This window comes from Chanos chanos, chromosome 8 (assembly GCF_902362185.1).
Source record: "Chanos chanos chromosome 8, fChaCha1.1, whole genome shotgun sequence".
In the NCBI taxonomy this organism is placed as follows: Eukaryota; Metazoa; Chordata; class Actinopteri; order Gonorynchiformes; family Chanidae; genus Chanos; species Chanos chanos.
The window spans coordinates 21756263-21775502 of NC_044502.1; the positions used below are offsets into that span (position 1 = coordinate 21756263).

The 19240-nt window shown below is 45.6% G+C and overlaps 1 protein-coding gene across 1 annotated transcript in view; it reads left to right on the forward strand.

Annotated features, from left to right (window-relative positions):
• Positions 1-14136, forward strand: part of tnrc6c1 (trinucleotide repeat containing adaptor 6C1) — a 35997-nt gene extending 21861 nt beyond the window's left edge. The window contains exons 5-20 of the mRNA XM_030782969.1: positions 449-612; positions 1003-1080; positions 1306-1363; positions 1468-1613; positions 1916-2047; positions 2147-2287; positions 6169-6288; positions 6458-6541; positions 6643-6877; positions 7094-7258; positions 7560-7733; positions 7887-8036; positions 9831-10037; positions 10529-10599; positions 10701-10840; positions 13446-14136. Of these exons, the coding sequence (XP_030638829.1) occupies positions 449-612; positions 1003-1080; positions 1306-1363; positions 1468-1613; positions 1916-2047; positions 2147-2287; positions 6169-6288; positions 6458-6541; positions 6643-6877; positions 7094-7258; positions 7560-7733; positions 7887-8036; positions 9831-10037; positions 10529-10599; positions 10701-10840; positions 13446-13839 (2459 nt within the window). The 3' untranslated portion in view covers positions 13840-14136. The remainder of the gene's footprint in view (positions 1-448; positions 613-1002; positions 1081-1305; positions 1364-1467; positions 1614-1915; positions 2048-2146; positions 2288-6168; positions 6289-6457; positions 6542-6642; positions 6878-7093; positions 7259-7559; positions 7734-7886; positions 8037-9830; positions 10038-10528; positions 10600-10700; positions 10841-13445) is intronic.
• The last annotated feature ends 5104 nt before the right edge of the window (positions 14137-19240 follow it).

Here is a 19240-nt window from a genome sequence, read left to right on the forward strand (position 1 = left end):
TCACTCAGTCTCCTGATCACCCCCTGAATACTGTTATGTTGGCCAAACACGCCTCACACAAGTCTTAAGAACATTCCACAAAACCCTGGACTCATCATTCATGTCTAGGAGATTTCAGAAAGTTCTTGACTGTACATCACAATGACTCAAACTTGGCTAAAGTAACAAAATACTTGGCTGCTTAAAATCTGCACTGAGACCAAATTTTTATTTCTCACCCATTGCCTTGTCAAGACGTACTCTGAACACTTCTTTGTCTGTTTTTTGGAACCATTAAAATGGCCCTCTGCGATCAACTGGTGACCTGTCCAGGGTGTTTCCCTGCCTTTCACCCAATGAATGCTGGGATAGGCCCCAGCACCCCTGACCCTAATTAGGATAAGCAGCTTAGATAATAAGTGAGTGAGTGAGTAAAATGGCCCTTTTTCCCATTGTTTTCCCTGTCTAGCTCCCAAATCTATGCAAGATGGTTGGGTGAGTGGGGAGGACATGAACCTGTCTGCCGGCCAGTGGGAGCAGGATGAGGGTGACATGTGGAACAGTACAGCCTCCCAGGAGAGCAACTCCTCCTGTAGCTCCTGGGGCAACCCACCTAAGAAGGGCCCACAAAAGGTTAGTCACAATAGCAGCAGAAGGCCCACAGAAGGATAGACCATAGTCACGTTCTTTTCCTCAATGCTTTTTCAGTAATCTGTTTAGCAGTTTGTGATATATGAAGGCAGGAAGACTTGGTTTGGTGAGTGTTGTATCCTTTTCAAAAATGTTAAAAGTACTGGTGACTTGCTGAATTTCGTACTCTGGACCAGACCCTTATCGTGTTTTTTATTTTTATTTTTGATACAGTTTTATCATACATCCCAGATTCATAAATGTAAGAGCCTCCAAGAGCATTACCACAAAGCCAGTCATTCAGTCTATTACCTGTGTAAAGCACAGCTGAAAGGCCACAGTTAACACAGAAATTGAAACTTAAGTAATCATTTGTGTGTTGTGTTCTGTTAGGCAAAGGTTCCTAACAAGCAAGATGATGCCTGGATCATGAATCGCCTTATCAAGCAGCTGACTGACATGGGCTTCCCTGTGAGTACAGCCAAAACAATGCCTCCAGTATTACAGGACCACATGCCGAATACACCAAATACAGAAGAATCTGCACCCTGGTTTGGTACTGGTGTTATGTGCTGACAGACGGTTCACTTCCCTCCATCTCTCTCTCTCTCTCTCTCTCTCTCTCTCTCTTTCTCTCTGTGTGTGTGTGTGTGTGTGTGTGTGTGTGTGTATGTGTGTGTGTGTGTGTGTGCACAGAGAGACCCTGCGGAAGAGGCTCTTAAGAGTAACAACATGAACCTAGATCAAGCTATGAGTGAGTATCATGTCTTTTCCACACAGGTGTGGTGGGACTCCTCTTTCTTTGATGCACCTGCTGTTCTGCTCCAGATGATTTGCAGTGAGGGTTTGGTTTTGTAGGTGCTCTGTTGGAGAGGAAGACAGAACTGGACAAGAGGGGCATGGGAGTGTCTGACTATAACAATAGCCTGGTCAACAAATCAATTGGTTGCAGGCCTTCTGTCATCTCCAAAGAACCCTCAGACCGCGCCCTCTTCCTAGACAAGGTAAACTAAGCATTCACTGGCTCACATACCTGTAGACAAAGCCTCATACATATGTACACTGCTGCAGTTATTAAACAGCTTCAGCTGCCTATTCAGTACTTTTTTGCTGGTAACTGCACACTACAGAGTTTTCTGTTCCCAGTGTACTTTTGACATTTGTTAGAGCTTATATTTGCCATTATTGAATGTTTGGGTTATGGTGATGCTGGAGTGGTGCTGATTTACTTTGTTGATGTTCTCATGCAGATGTTGGACCACACCATTTCACTAATGTTTTTGTGTGTGTGTGTCCCTGTCCCTAGGATGGTGGCCTAGCAGAAGACGTCCAAACTTCACCGTTTATGCCTTCTCCCAGCCTGAAGCTCCCACTAGCCAGCAGCGCCATCCCCAGTCAAGGTTTGGGGATAGCCATGCAAAACTTGAACAGCAGACAGGTGAGTGTGTCTCAGGGAGTTGTCGGTTGGTGTCACTGTTCTGTTTGAGCTCTCTGAGGACGGACATGGGATTGATAAGTGTGTGTCTCCATGTCGTAGATGCAGAGTGGAATGTTTGTCGGTAGTGGAGCAGCACAAACCAGGACTGCTCATCAGACCCCTCCACAGCCAACAGTGCCACCTGTCAACTCCTCACAGCCTAGTCTACGCACTCAAGTGCCTCAGTTTCTCTCCCCTCAGGTCGGACACACACACACACACCCAATGTAATACACACATCTCAGTGCATGGTTCAGTTTTGGTTTGTGGAATAAGTTTAGACTTTGGTAGTTTGACTGTCAGAGTGGGGCACATTCTCCTGGTCAAAACTAGGAATGGGCATTTCAAGCAAAAATATTATTCGATGTTCTCTAAGAACTATTCAACCACTCTTCGAAGTAGAGTCTGACCGATTAACTGGGGTGTCGATATTATCGGCCGATATGAGCTAGTTGCAGATGAATCAGTATTGGCGCTTGTAACGGCTAATAAATGACAATTAGTTTTGCTGCAGCAACGTGAAAGCCAGTACCGTCAGTCAAACATCAAAATTATGTTTATGTTTAACGTTACAGTTATTGAGTGGGGTAGGCTAGCAAACTTGATTGTAGGCATGGGAGGCACATCTGACCCAATATTCAGAACAGTGGTGTTTGTTCCAACCAAATATTTTCCAAAATTTTGCTTTTAAAAACATGAATAAATTTGTCGGGAGAATTTGGCTCTCATCTAACCTACTGACTGAGGGGACAAAAAACTTTTAGCTGACAAATTCAGTTGCATAAGCGTAAACGATTCTGTTGTTATGGCAACATTTATCAATGACTCAGAGCAAGTGGCGTTGATAGGGATTGTGGGGATAGTGACATCTTTCCGTGCATGAGTTTTCCGTCATGGATAAAAGGAAGGGGAGAACAATCAGGCTGATGCATACTAGTCTACTCAATGCATGGAAGAGCCTATGTTCTTGGCTAAATTAGCGAGTAATTAATTTTTTTTTTTTTTTAATTCACAAAGAGTACAAGGAACAAGGAGTAATCGTCATAATAACGATTGTTACCTCCAATAGTGAAAACACAGTTAAGCCCTTGATTACAGGTGTATTTTTGAAACAGCGTGGCAGTTCTAGTAAACAAACAACGGTTATTTCATCTATATTTTTCTCAAGGATTATATATTTCTGCTTGATTTCCATCATATCGGATTTTCTGCCAAATTGGACTTTATGAAAAAAATTTTAAAAATTTTAGACCAAACCTCACAAAACTTATTAGATGGACTTCTGATTTTCAAAAGCATTTGTTCATCATAGCCAATCGAAATCAACAGCAAAGTCACCAAAACTTAACTGAGCTCATGTTACAGCAATGCTTTAAGGTGTGAAGACCAAACTTGGCAGACTGACTCAAGACTCCACCCAAAAGGAGTGCAGGAAAAATTGCCCCATTTTACCATTTGGCGCTATAATAAGAAAAAAACATGTATTTGCTCATTACTCTTCATGTCTTTAATCTAAAATCATGATTGTAATTGGATGTCATGCCTTTTTTGATCCTGAGCTCTGGACATGTTGCCTTTCCTGTTCCTCAGTCGTATTTGATGGCGAAGTCACCAAACAGGAAGTGAGGTCATAACTCAGTGACGGTTTAATGTATCAAAACCAGACTTGGTCCACAGACTTGGGAGTCCTTTCTTAGGAAGCACAGAATTTCTGCATCATTTCACCAGTGGGGGGAGTGCTGTATTAAGCAAAATTGTGTTTTAGCTAATAACTATTGATATGTTTGCCTTAGATGACTGATTCACATGTCTGGAGATACTGTGGGAGGTCCCAAGGCCATGACATGGCAACTTGTCATGTCAGTCTAATAATTGTGGCCGCCATACTGAATTTTACTGAAATCTTTAAAAAATTTTCACAGGCCACAAAGTTTGTCCAATGTTCCCAAACTTGGCACAGATGATCTTCAGGCCAAGCCTCACAAAAGTTATCAGATGGATTTTTGACTTTCGAAATCCTATGTTCGTCACTGCCAAACAAATTAGGCAGCGAAGCTGCCGAACAGGAAGTGAGGGCATATCTCAGCAAGGCTTTGATGTGTTGATACCAAACTTGGTATATTGACTCAGGAGTCCTTCCTGAGGATGAGCAAAAATTGGTGTCATTAGACCACTGGGGGGTGCTGCAGTGAGCAAAAACAACTTTTTGCCTTGTAAGCGTTGATGTGTTTCTCTTATCAAAAGTGATTCTTGTGTCAACTGACATAAGTCTTGCTATCAGTGTTACAGTCTGTCTTTTAACATGATCAAGCTGCGATGGCGACTTTGCCCTGCTGGGCTGCTTGGCCCCCTCATTGCTGCTTGCAGCTATATTTTTTGATTTTGAAGGGGAAATATCAGAAGAGCAGCCAGCTGCCTGCATTAAAAATTATTATTATTAAAAATAATTGAAATTATACTTTAGTATAGGTTTCACAAATAATGAAATACTTCATCTTTTGGCAGATTAGTACCACATCATCGTAAGTATCATGACTTTGAAAAGACTGTGCAAGAAACTGTATTTCATTATTTGTGAAACCTATACTAAAGTGTAGCTTCACAAGATGCTTCATGTTCCTCATTTAACATAGGCGGCAGGCTGCTCTTCTGATATTTCCCCTTCAAAATAACACATAGCCTAAAACTGTATTCTTGTAATAGCCTACAACAACTTTTCCCGTAAAATGACGACTTCATTCTAGTAATATTTTTACTTCTTTCTTGTAAAATTACGACTTTATTATCAGAATATTACAACTTTATTCTTGTAACATTACGACCTTATTTTCAAAATCTCAGAATATTATTTTCCTCACTTTGGCCGTAATACTCCGTCGTAGCACTGCACCTCATTTTAATTTTTTTTTTTTTTTTTTTGAAGGAGTTCCACACAGCTTTTTGGTGGCTGTAGTAGTCTTTGGTTTGCATGTTTCTTCTGTTTGAACAGTAGCAGTGAATCTCACGGGACCACTTGCGTTTTACCGGCGCCTGGTAGAAACACGTTCTTCTTTTGTTGTTTAATGGCAGTTGGCAAACAGCTTTTATGTGCATTACCACCACTTTCTGATGGTAGTAACGCATTACTTACTACCAGGTGCCGGTAAAAACAAGGGAGAATATGTTTAATAATTAATGATTAATGATTTTTTTATAATTTAATGACTAATTCAAAAATTCGAAAAACATGACCCATCCCTAGTCAAAACCTCGACCACTTTAAGACACACCAAACTGTGGCCCATTCTTTCCTTTAAAAGCACCCAGTGTGTATTTCACTGTGAACTGTCTCTGATTTAATGTCCACTGATCTTGATCAATAAGTGTCAGTCTTTTTATCTTAATTGGCTGTCACTCATTTTATCCTAAGCCAGTTATAGTTGTATTTGTTATATATAAAAGAGAAACTCCATTAACATCTGAGCTCCAAGTAAGCATTTCCACCAGCCTACATCTGTATGAGAGTGGCTCTGGTCCTTTGGCTACATGATAAGTAAATGATCTTTAAAAATACATCTCATGCATAGATTTAATTCTGGCCAATCAGAAGCACCTGTTATTTCATAATTGTTACATTGTTGTGTATAACTGTCAAAGCTTTATAACTGATTTAATAACTGGAGTTGGATAAAGTTGTGCATGGCCTTGGGAGCTGCTGGTAGCTTGGTTGAAGATTCTGAAGGTTGTGATACATTCGCAGCTTGTGGTTTTTGTCAGGGGATGGAATCCCCTGGGGGAAACATGAAACCCCAGAGAGAGGCACACACACACACACACACACATTCTGATGCATCTTTACAGCGCTGCTACAGCCAAAACACATGCTCAGAACTGTGGGCACGAATGAACACCCGTAATAGAGTCAGATATAGCCACACGCACACACACACACACACACACACAAAATCTTACAGATTAATTTATTATTGATTGATGTTTAGAATTAATTTATCTGTGATCTGGTGTCTACCTTCCATCTGCCTTATACAGAAGAACTGCTGTACCTTATGCATAAAACTTTACCTTCTGCTGTCCTCTCACAGGTTCAAACACAGCTCTTACAATTTGCAGCAAAAAACATTGGTCTCAACCCTGCACTTTTAACTTCACCAGTAAACCCTCAGCACATGACACTGCTCAACCAACTCTACCACCTGCAACTGGTGAGTGCCTGCCACCAGTCTTGTGTTAAACATGATCCTTTCCAGCTTTTAAACCCTCTAATGAAACAGTCTTAATGTGTCCCATTTAAACAAAGCAAAGCCTGGCCTGTCATTTGCTTTTACATTTGGCTACACATTGGAGTGAGCCGGTTTGGCCTTGTCCACACAGGCATACCAGCGTTTACAAATTCAGCAGCAGATGTTGCAGGCGCAGCGCAATATTTCTGGTCCCATCAGACAACAAGAGCAGCAGGTGAGACACTGCTTCTTCTGTCTTCTTCTCCATGTCTTTCCTCACCCTCACTGCCATCATGCATTTTTTTTAACTATGCGTGCGTGCGTGTGATCCTGCAGGTTGCACGTACAATCAATAACATGCAGCAGCAGATTCAGCAGCACCAGCGGCAGCTGGCCCAGGCTCTGCTGATGAAGCAGCAGCCGCAGCCGTCCTCCCACCTCGGCCCGCACCCCAACGGAGGAAAATCAGCACTAGACTCCTACCCTGGGCACCCCCAGGCCACTGGCCTCTCTGACCTACAGACCAAAGAGCCTCCGGCTGCCCCGTGCTCCTTCAGCACTTACCCACTCTGTGAGTGCTTCATCACTGCTGCGTTTTCGCTGACTGTAAAGAGAGCCTGGTTTAGTTAAACCTCTTTTGTGACCAAGAGTGAACTCATGTTGCATGGTATTTTACGTGTCAGTTATGTAGAACAAAGAGAAAAACACTACAGACTTTCAGAGTGCATCATTTGGTCAGTAGTTAAATGGTGAAGTTGTTGAATGTGTCATTTGTGGCTGCGTCCAGCTGGCCTAAACCCCAACATGAACGTAAACTGTGTGGAGGTGAGTGGCCTGTCTGTGAAGGATTCCCCCCAGCCACAGTCACGGCTCGCACAGTGGACACACCCCAACTCCATGGAGAACCTGTCAGGTATCTCCTCACCTATAGAGCCCAACCTCAGCAAGCATGGTATGAGCCCTGTTCACTCCACCACCATACTGTCACTTTTCTCACAGTCCAGATTAACTCCATATATGACTGCAGTAACATAATGCATGTTGAAAGTAGAAGCAGAAGTAGAAGTAGGGCATACATGTGAGTAGTTTGAATAATACAGGCAGTAAAAATATGAGATAAAATACATTTTGTGTGTGTGTGTGTGTGTGTGTGTGTTTGTGCGCGCACGTGTGTGCATGCGTGCGCATACGTGTATGTACGTGCGTGTGCACACGTGCGTGTGTGTGATTGTGTCTGTGTTGTCTCTCCACAGGCCCCAGTCTTGGCTCCACAGGCAAGCCCACTCTTGATGAGTCCTACAGCCCATACAATCTGATCCCCAGCTCTGAGTCCCCAGGCAGCCCCCTAGTGGGCCCTGACAGCTGGGGCCAAGGCAAGACCACCAGCGACAAGATGTCCAATGGGACCAGTGTCAGCTGGCCTCCAGGTGAACAGGAATACAGCCACGCACACTCTTAGGATGCTCTGTTCAGCTCCACTGGCTGATAGACAAAACACACTAACTTTAATTGCTCTCAAGAATCCGCAGATTTGCTTGGGTTTAGTCTCTTAGTCCTGTCTTGTGAAATCCCATATCCAGAGTTCTGCCCAGGAGTTCCGTGGAAAGGACTGCAGAATATTGACCCTGAGACTGACCCCAACGTGACCCCAGGAAGCGTGCCAAGTGGTCCCACCATCAACACTAACATCCAAGATGTGAACCGCTACCTGCTGAGAGACAGGAGTGGAGGTACTGTCGCATTTTTGTCATTATCTTTTTAATCTTTAGAAACAGGTTTCCATGGAAAACATATCCAGGATGAAAAATTTGAGACAGCTAAAGGATGTTTTCCCATGTTGGTCAACGAAAACTACAGACCTCTCCAGTTCACTCCAGTGAATCTAGAGCTGGGCACACAGAAAAGGTTTGATCACACTGCCTCACCCTGTTTGAAAGACATTCACTGGTGGTCCACTGAGGTTCTGCTGAGATATTTGTCACCTCACAGTTCCATTTTCATTCACTGTCTCATTTCTCACTGGATGTCAGACCACTGAATTGGAACTTGGGGTTGCTGCCAAAGCTCCATGTTCAAAGTTCACATATAAAGAGAACTGCCTTATGGCCATAAAACAAAGTGAATTCAAACTGAACTCAAACCTGTACCTGAGGTGATCTGTGTTTGATTGCAAATGCAAATTCTGTAAGCAAGAATTCTCTTGTCATTCAGCAACATGGAATATGGCAAACCACTTGAAACGGGTCAGTTGCATAGCTAGGTGGCCATCGAGAAAGAGACTGAAGACAAACGTTTACTTTTTCATCTTCAATATCTCAAATCTTAAATTGCAAGTGTTTAATTTGTTTTTTTTGTTCGTTTACACTTAAGATTTACGCATTATGTTGAAGGAGAAATACAGTAGCCTATGTTACGACCCCGTCTAGGGTAGGGTGAACATAAATGGGTTGGAACTCCCTCCTTAACTTGCCGCCACCGATCTCAACACCAACACCATGTTAGGAATCGTTAGTCAGCTTTATTTTAAATCATGTTTGTTTGACTGTAGAGGGGTCTGATTCTCTCTCAAGTGTTCACACACATGAAAATTCTGCTGAACCAGTTTGAACTGGCAAATCTTGGCTGAACAGGGCCAGGTGTGGCGTTAATTGCATTTTAATTCCCAGTTGCTGTGTTTTATCATTTATTACGTAATAGGAGAGAATTTTATGTGTGTAGTAGGAGTCGTAAAGGAGTTGTTAAACTCAGCACTGAGTTTAATCGTTCTCTCACAGAGAATCTCCTCCTTTTATTTGGCCATTGTCAGCTAAACTGCAACATCATCAAACAACTGTATGATGCTTTCTTTTTCTTACATCTTTTTACTTTTACCTATCCAAATCTCCTCTTATTTTCTATCGGTCAAAATCCTTGCCACTTCTTCTTTTCTTTTCTTTTCTTTTTTTTAAACACATCATAGGCTCTTCCCCAGTGTCATGTCAGAATGAGGTTTTGCGTCCGCCCGCTGATTGGCCAGTCAGTGGTTCTTTCGGTTTGTCCTCCCCTGAGGCAGACGAAACAGGTACAGAAAGCCTTACAATCCCTTTAACTTGCCCCCCCCCATTACAGCTCACCTTCACTCTGACCCTGTGACCCTGAGACTTCTCCTTATGGGATGACCTTTGCATTTGTCCTTACTCTGATTCCATCCCAGTCGATCTGCCCTAGAGCCTCTGCCCTGGTGCTGTTTGTCAGAACAGACTGTGCTCACAGGTGGGGGGTGTGCTCTGTTGTTAGGAGGCATGACCTTAAGTGACCCATAAACTTTCCCTGTGCCATCCTTTTTCAAGTGGCACCCATTTAAACATATGCCCACTGACATCTTTCTGTTTTGCAGTCTCCTTTGTCAAACGCAACCAGCATACTTAGGTGCTGTGTGTAACAGCAGTGTGCCCTGGTGTCTCTCATTGAGTTGTCTGTATTATTGTCTGTTGTCTGTATTATTGTCTGTTGTTTCTGGCTTAGATTTCTCATTTCCTCTGCAGGTAAACTCTCAGACCTGAAGTCCACCTGGTCCCCTGGGCCAATCTCACACACGCAGGCCTCTCTGTCCCATGAGCTCTGGAAGGGGTCCCGAAACACCACAGCTCTAACACGACCTCCCCCAGGCCTGACCAACACCAAGCCGTCCTCCACCTGGGGGGGGCCCTCCCTGGGTCTGGTGCCTGGCTGGACCAACTCCTACTCCTCAGGTATGGACTCCTCAGGTACTGATTGCCTATTTCTGGGCTTTGTTGCTGTGTTTTATACTGTGAGTGGACAGAGTGGCCCCATAGAACCAGCATGTCTGACTGTGGCTGGAAGGTTTTGAACATCTGTTCTCTGGTTATGCAGCCTGTTGGTTCTGTAAGACGATAACTTTCATCATGAACCTTAAACTACACATAATTATAATAATATTAACAAATGTTTTATGACCCATGACTACAGCACTGGCAATGCATGAATCAAGATGAATATGAATGTGGTGTAATTAAGACAGGGGAAAAAGTCTGTTTATGTTACAGGAATTATGGAAATCATGAATCTTACAAAATCTTGAATCTTACATATTAATTGGGAAGAAGTTCTTGGTGACAGCACATTCATGTTCATATTTAGACTTGTCTTTAAATAAACAATTAAACAAGGTTTTTAGAGTCTTACTTTCTTCTTCCTTTTTCTTCTCTCTGACCTGGCACAGGTACCACATGGAGTACAGACAGCCCTAGCAGGACCAGTAGCTGGCTGGTGTTGAGGAATCTCACTCCTCAGGTGCAGTTCTCAGTAGAGCAGTCAGTCTGTGTGTGTGTGTGTGTGTGAGCTGAGTCACTCTGTCAGTGTCTGAGTTCATCTGTGTTCTTGGTGCATTACAGATCGATGGATCCACGCTGCGTACGCTGTGTATGCAGCATGGCCCTCTCATCACATTCCACCTCAACCTGACCCAGGGCAACGCTGTTGTCCGGTACAGCTCCAAGGAAGAGGCTGCCAAAGCACAGAAATCCCTGCACATGTTCGTACTGCCAGCCCTTACCAGTCCCACTCCAGCCCTCACCAATCACACTCCAGCCCTTACCAGTCCCACTCTAGCCCTCACCAATCACACTCCAGCCCTTACCATTCACACACCAGCCCTCACCAATCACACTCCAGCCCTCACCATTCACACACCAGCCCTTACCAGTCCCACTCCAGCCCTCACCAATCACACTCCAGCCCTTACCAGTCCCACTCCAGCCCTCACCAGTCCCACTCCAGCCCTTACCAGTCCCACTCCAGCCCTCACCAGTCCCACTCCAGCCCTTACCAGTCCCACTCCAGCCCTCACCAATCACACTCCAGCCCTTACCATTCACACACCAGCCCTCACCAATCACACACCAGCCCTTACCAGTCCCACTCCAGCCCTCACCAATCACACTCCAGCCCTTACCATTCACACACCAGCCCTCACCAGTCCCACACCAGCCCTCACCAATCACACACCAGCCCTTACCAGTCCCACTCCAGCCCTCACCAGTCCCACTCCAGCCCTTACCAGTCCCACTCCAGCCCTCACCAATCACACTCCAGCCCTTACCATTCACACACCAGCCCTTACCAGTCCCACTCCAGCCCTCACCAATCACACTCCAGCCCTTACCATTCACACACCAGCCCTCACCAGTCCCACACCAGCCCTCACCAATCACACACCAGCCCTTACCAGTCCCACTCCAGCCCTCACCAGTCCCACTCCAGCCCTCACCAATCACACTCCAGCCCTTACCAGTCCCACTCCAGCCCTCACCAGTCCCACTCCAGCCCTCACCAATCACACTCCAGCCCTTACCAGTCCCACTCCAGCCCTCACCAGTCCCACTCCAGCCCTCACCAATCACACACCAGCCCTTACCAGTCCCACTCCAGCCCTCACCAATCACACTCCAGCCCTTACCATTCACACACCAGCCCTCACCAGTCCCACACCAGCCCTGACCAATCACACACCAGCCCTTACCAGTCCCACTCCAGCCCTCACCAGTCCCACTCCAGCCCTCACCAATCACACTCCAGCCCTTACCAGTCCCACTCCAGCCCTCACCAATCACACTCCAGCCCTTACCATTCACACACCAGCCCTTACCATTCACACACCAGCCCTCACCAATGACACACCGGCCCTCACCAATCACACACCAGCCCTTACCAGTCCCACTCCAGCCCTCACCAATCACACTCCAGCCCTTACCATTCACACACCAGCCCTCACCAATCACACTCCAGCCCTTACCATTCACACACCAGCCCTCACCAGTCCCACACCAGCCCTCACCAATCACACTCCAGCCCTTACCATTCACACACCAGCCCTCACCAATCACACAACAGCCCTCACCAATGACACACCAGCCCTCACCAATCACACACCAGCCCTCACCAGTCCCACACCAGCCCTCACCAATCACACTCCAGCCCTTACCATTCACACACCAGCCCTCACCATTCACACACCAGCCCTTACCATTCACACACCAGCCCTCACCAATCACACACCAGCCCTCACCAATCACACTCCAGCCCTCACCATTCACACACCAGCCCTCACCAATCACACACCAGCCCTCACCAATCACACACCAGCCCTCACCAGTCACACACCAGCCCTCACCAATCACACACCAGCCCTCACCAGTCACACACCAGTCCTTACCAATCACACACCAGCCCTTACCAGTCACACACCAGCCCTCACCAATCACACACCAGTCACACACCAGAAGTGGCAGCTGGTGCTAAAAATTTTTTGGGGGGCCTTACCAGTCACAACCAGTCACAGACCAGCCCTTACCAGTCACACACCAGCCCTTACCAGTTGCACATCAGTCACACACCAGCCCTTACCAGTCACATACCAGTCACAGACTAGCCCTTACCAATCCACACACCAGTCACATACCAGTCACAGACCAGCCCTTACTAATCACACGCCAGCCCTTACCAGTCACACGCCAGCCCTTACCAGTCACACACTAGTCACACACCAGTCACAGACCAGCCCTTACCAGTCACACACCAGTCACACGCCAGCCCTTACCATTCACACACCAGTCACAGACCAGCCCTTACCAGTCACACACCAGTCACAGACCAGCCCTTACCAGTCACACACCAGTCACAGACCAGCCCTTACCAGTCACACACCAGTAACAGACCAGCCCTTACCAGTCACACACCTGTCACAGACCAGCCCTTACCAGTCACACGCCAGCCCTTACCAGTCACACACCAGTTACACGCCAGCCCTTACCAGTCACACACCTGTCACAGACCAGCCCTTACCAGTCACACACCAGCCCTTACCAGTCACACACCAGTCACACACCAGCCCTTACCAGTCACACACCAGCCCTTACCAGTCACACACCAGTCACAGACCAGCCCTTACCAGTCACACACCAGTCACACAGTTTAAGTAGTTGTTTAGCAGTTCTGTAGTGGTTCTTGATGAGACAGTGAGTGAGTCGACATTGATTTCAGCCTGACCCATTGTTCTCATCTCTTTCTCTCCACATCATTATCCTCTCTCTTATCCTTATTCTCTCTTTCTTTCTGTGAAACCTTTCTGTGCCTCGCAGGTGCGTGCTGGGTAACACAACTATCCTTGCAGAGTTTGCTGGAGAGGAGGAGGTGAACCGCTTCTTCGCACAGGGCCAGACCCTTACCCCCACCGCCAACTGGCAGGCCAATCCGGGCACGGGTCAAACGCGGCTAGCGGGCACGGGCACGGCCTCCTCGCACCCCATCAGTCACTGGAACAGCGGTAGCCTGGGAGGAGGAGGTGGTGCAGGAGCAGGAGGAGTGGGGGGTGGAGGGGGTGGGAAGGCGGGGAGTGAGCTGCTGTGGGGAGGCGTGCAGCAGTACTCCAGTCTGTGGGGACCACCCAGCGCAGAGGATGCCCGTGTGATAGCGAGCCCCACCCCAGCCAACACACTGCTGCCTGGAGACCTACTGAGCGGTGAGGCCATGTAGAGGACAACCCGCAAACAGAAGACTCCCATCAAAGAAAAACATCTAAACATTTAAAAAAAAATACTAAGAATTTATACAGAAGCAAAAACCAAGCAAATCATGTGTTGATAATCAACATCAGTGGAACTGTGAAAGCAGAGACAGGAAGTTTCTGTAAAGGCTGCTGACCTTCACATAGTTTTTCTTTTATTCTGTGTGTCATCTCATTGACTTTTTGTGATGTTTGTTACAATACTCTGTAGGACTTAGTTTTTTGGGGCGGGGAGCATAGAAGAGATCAGTGACAAAGCGAATCAACACTGAGCCTTTACTGATGAACCTACTCAAAGAAACTGATTGTTTGCTTTGTATTTTTATATGTTTTTCACCACCCCTTTGCCTAGCCGCTCCGCGTCGTCCCTCACACAGCCCCATCATTCCATACCTCTCTCCTGCCCCTCGCTCAAATACTCTCATCACTTTTGGACTTGCCTGTATGGTTTGTATAGTAGCACTATAAACTAAAAAAAATAGCCTTAAACTGCTAACCAGCCCAATGTCCCACACTCACTCTGGACTTACTGAAGAAAACTGTTTGACAATTGCACCTGTCTTTTCTGAGCCAGCGGAGTACAGCGTTGCCCAAATAAGCAACAGCACCACAGGAGTGCTCTGCCCTGAGAGCACAGCCCGTACCATGCACATCAGCCCCGGACACACCCACTGGCCCAGTGCGCACATCAGCCCCGGACACACCCACTGGCCCAGTGCGCACATCAGCCCCGGACACACCCACTGGCCCAGTGTGCACATCAGCCCTGGACACACCCACTGGCCCAGTGCGCACATCAGCCCTGGACACACCCACTGGCCCAGTGTAAAACTCAGCCAACGAAGAATGCCAGTCTGCTACAGTTAACGTAACTTTATGAAGTAATGCTTTCTAGAGCTGTCAGAATTCTCTTCAGAACCATACCACAGCTGACCTGAATGGACTGTCTGCAAAATGGGGTATTTTTGTTTTCCCTGTCAGTTGAGTGGATGACCTCAGTCTCTTTTTGTGACCTTGTCTTATCATGTTTGTGTGATGTGCAATATGCGCCGTCCTTATTTATGTACTGCTAGTCCACATACTGGCTAGACAGTCCTTATCCTGTTCTCGCTAAAAAAAAAAAGAGTCATTTAATCCTGCAGAAGTTGTTTAATCCTGTGCCCACTGAGTGTCTGATGGCTCGGGGGAACTGCTGTCTCAGAGTGTGAGACAGCTGTGGATAAACTAGCCCCTCTTAAATTACCCCAATGCAAACACACACGTACACACAACGCAAACACATGCACAGACACAAACACACACACAAACAGCCACCAAAGGTGGGAAAGAGCTTCAAACCAAATAAGAGATGTTTCCCACAACTCAGCAGACAAAGGTGCACATTTTGCTGCATTTGGTACAAATATATGGAACAAAGAGACTCTGATCTAAAAAAAAACAACAACAAAGGTCAGATATCAAAGCACTTAGACTTGTCAAACCCCTACATCGATGCCAACAAATTAGAATCAGAGAAGCAACAGCTGAAACTGGAAAAGCGAAGGAACAAAAGCAATCTGTGTGGCTTTTCTCTGCTTGTTATGAACTGCAAGCAGATCCATGTTTTCCTCTTTTTTTAGTTTTTAAAATTTTTTTGGTTGTTACACAACCCCACCTTCTATGGACTTGGTAGCAAAATGAAGCATAGTTGGAAATTCTGCATGGTGTGTATGTGTAGATTTCTCTCCCTGTATATATAAGTGAACATCACTGTTCCAGTTCTCCAGACCCATTGCTTTGGTTTGCTTTTCTGAAGATGTGTTCATGTTAAGGAAGGGGCCCTGTGTCAGCCCTGCCAAGCTTTTATGATGTGTGGCCATACAGTGCCTGTCTCCCGCAGTCTCCACGGTGCCCTTGCATGACTCCACGGCTGCCCTCTCCCGCAGGGCGCCCTGAATGCCAGACTGGACCACCAGGCTGACACCCGCCCGTCAGCCACTCCTTCAGTACTACTGCGCCAGCACACTGGACCTCATCTCAGAGTCCCCTCTCTCAGACCTACTCTCTCTCATGCAAAGATCACTTTAGCTGGAAGTGGGCATGCTTGTCTGGTGTTTTATTTTTGAATATATAGATATGAATTTTGTTTTTTTGTTTGTTTGTTTGGTTGGGGTTTTTTTTGGCGGGGGGGGGGGGGGGGGGGGGGGTGGTCACCAGTTTTGTCAGCATTGCTGTTATTGTGAAGATGTTATTTTTGTTGTGTGTGTGTGTGTGTGTGTGTGTGTCCATGCAGTGGTCTTTAAGGCAGCCCTTCTACTGCACATGTGCAGGAAAAAAAAACTGGTATGAGAGGCACACCTCAGTTCAGTGCAACTGCTCTTGTTGCTATAGCAATGCGTTTGGTTTGACTGAAAATAGCAGGTTAGTGTGATAGTGGTGTTCTTTTTAATGGGAAGACTGAGTGCAGGACCAGATTTCTGTAGTATAGGAAGGATTAGAGGTGCTCAGTCCGCTTTCTGTGTCCTTCCATCCGTCCGTTCTCTCTTCCCCTCAGACCAGTCAGGCCACAATCAAACTGGTGCTTCACACAAACAGCTGGCAGTCTTTCCTGCCTTGGGTTTGTCGGTAGCCATGGCAACCAAGATGCAGGACTCTAATTCTATGCAAAGGCTGAGCGAAGCACGTTAACAGGCATCAGCAGTGTTCCCCTTCTGCCCGTTTGGGTCTGTGACGATCCAACCCGGCGTCCGCTCAGTGTAGCAGTTCATTTTCAAAAGATCCAACAGACCAACAAACTGTCTGGTGTGTTTGGACAGACCTGAGTCCACAGCCCTAACAGTTTTCCCTGGCATTTACAAACCGTCTCAGGGCTCAGGTGAGCACAACATTTCTTTGACATGAAGAGGAAGATGGTGTGTGTGTTTTTTGTTGTGGTATTTGAATAAGAATGTGGGGTGAGGGAGAATAAGGGATGGGTTTCTCCAGAATGTTCCGACAGACCTCGCTGAAACAGTGAGGGTCACACACAACCCCGTTTTATCTTGAAACTGAAGTAGGGAAGACGTGCCAAGATATCCACTTCTGACTGGAAAAAATAATCCCTGCTCTTCATAAATTTCTATGCCACTAAAAGGAAATTAGAATTTTAACTGGAGATGAAGGGGACCAGAGGTGTAAATGGTGATTATATTGTTGTTGAGTGTGTAGAGACAGAGGTGTAAATGGTGATTATACTGGTGTTGAGTGTGTAGAGGCAGAGGGATGGAGAAAGGCTACGGATGCCCAGGCTGACGGGTAACACACAGTTAAACTGGGGCTCCTGAATATGTCGTTGCACTGAAAATGTTTGGGTACTTCTTTAACCAAAAAAAAAGTTTTTGTTAATGGTGTTTTATTAATAAGGTTTGTTTTGGATGCAGAGGCCGACAGAGCAACCATGTTTATGGTAATTAATTCTTTAGGGCATTGATTTTAGGGTAATGTCACAGATCTGGAGCCCATAGGCTGGGATCATACATAGTTTTAAAGGATCTTTAAGCCTTAGAAGTCTGAGTTATTCCAGAGTGATTCTTATTAAAACTCTGACACTTCTAACAGTGTGTAGCCATTATGTTTCAAACTGTCTTGTCCCAGGGTGGGCAGGAATACACAGAGCACGAGGGAAGTTATTGACATGAACTGAAATGTTGCTGGGATATTCCCAAGAATACTCCCAGGACTACTTCAATCCCTGCCAGTGCACAGACAGGCCCAATGCAGTCTGTAGTCTCACACGCAGGCATGTCTCTACACACTGCAGTCTGTCTGTAGTCTCACACACGGCCGTGTCTGACACACTGCAGTCTGTCTGTAGTCTCACACACGGCCGTGTCTGACACACTGCAGTCTGTCTGTAGTCTCACACACGGCCGTGTCTGACACACTGCAGTCTGTCTGTAGTCTCACACACGGCCGTGTCTGACACACTGCAGTCTGTCTGTAGTCTCACACACGGCCGTGTCTGACACACTGCAGTTTCTGTCTTCTCTCCACAGCAGTGTGTAAGGCAGCTGAAGTGTAGACAGACGTCTCTCAGTCCAGGCCCAGGTCAGGGCTTCTCTGTGCACCAGGCATCGCTGCTGGCTCTTTAGCATAGATAACTGGATGTCTGTGTGTGTACACATATGATTGACTTTCTCTATTTCCACTCAACCCTCTCTTCCAGAGCTAGGACTCAACCCCAGCACCAGTGCCCCTTTTATGTGTGTTTCCCACAAGAAAAGGAGCAAAAACATATCAAAATCATACAAAATTATATAAATATACATACGTACATACAAATATAAACTTGAGTCCCGACCATAAACTATATACTTGAATCTAAAGATGCGCCAATAACGTAATGTGAAGATTTTTTTGTAATTGTTTTTGTCATTCATACACTTCCAGGTTTTTTTAAGAACATCAGTTTAACATGAACTTAAGCATTTGTTGTTTAAGAAAACAATTGGAAATTTGGATTTTGTTGTGATTTGTTGTATGAGTGTTTGCACAAAGTTGCATGTACTTTATTGTGCGTGTGACAAGAAAGGATTGGTTACTGCATTTTTTTTTTCAGTTTATATGTTAATGTCTGCTCAAACGTACAGTTATTGTTATTGGCTTTTAATGTTTTTATGTTAATGTCTGCTCAAACATACAGTTATTGTTATTGGCTTTTAGCATTGCACTGAGGGTCACCTTCCTCTCCTTCAGCTGTTGGTAACACATGAAATCAAACAGAGAGGTTGGAGTGACACTTCACCTCTTCAATGTTTACTCAAGGACTTTTTGAGGAAAATAGTAAATTTACGTGTGTTTTTCTTTGTTGTTTTGTTTTGTAATATAAGTATCCACCTTATAGTGGCTTTCATTGTATAAGAATTAAAGGTAGGGGAAAAAAGGCAAGTGGAACACAAGTATTGCACCTTTTCCTATTATAAAACCCAAAAATATAAAATCCACACACGAGGAAAATCAAAATAAATAAATAAAAAGTTTGAGAAAAAGAAGAAAAAAAAGAAGGAGCGAGAGTGGGCTTTTGAAAAGGTGTGGCCATAGTCGGAATGCGAAGTTGAGCTCTCATGCTGTGGACGTGTGCAGATTGACAAACACACAAGGTCATCACAAGGCCCACTTCAGGTGCCTACAAGTTTTTTAATGTTTACTCTGTCTTTCAGCTTTTCCTTCTAGCAAAAGGCCACCTACAGTTTACAAACTTTTAATTTCGGCCTTTTTATAGCTCAAGAAAAAGGAATTTACTATAGGAGTGTTGGACAAATGGAATTTATTTTAGGAGTGTTGGAAAAAAATCTAAGGGACAGAGATTCTTCCATCAGTTTAATAAGAGAAACACTTCTCAGAATGAAGACT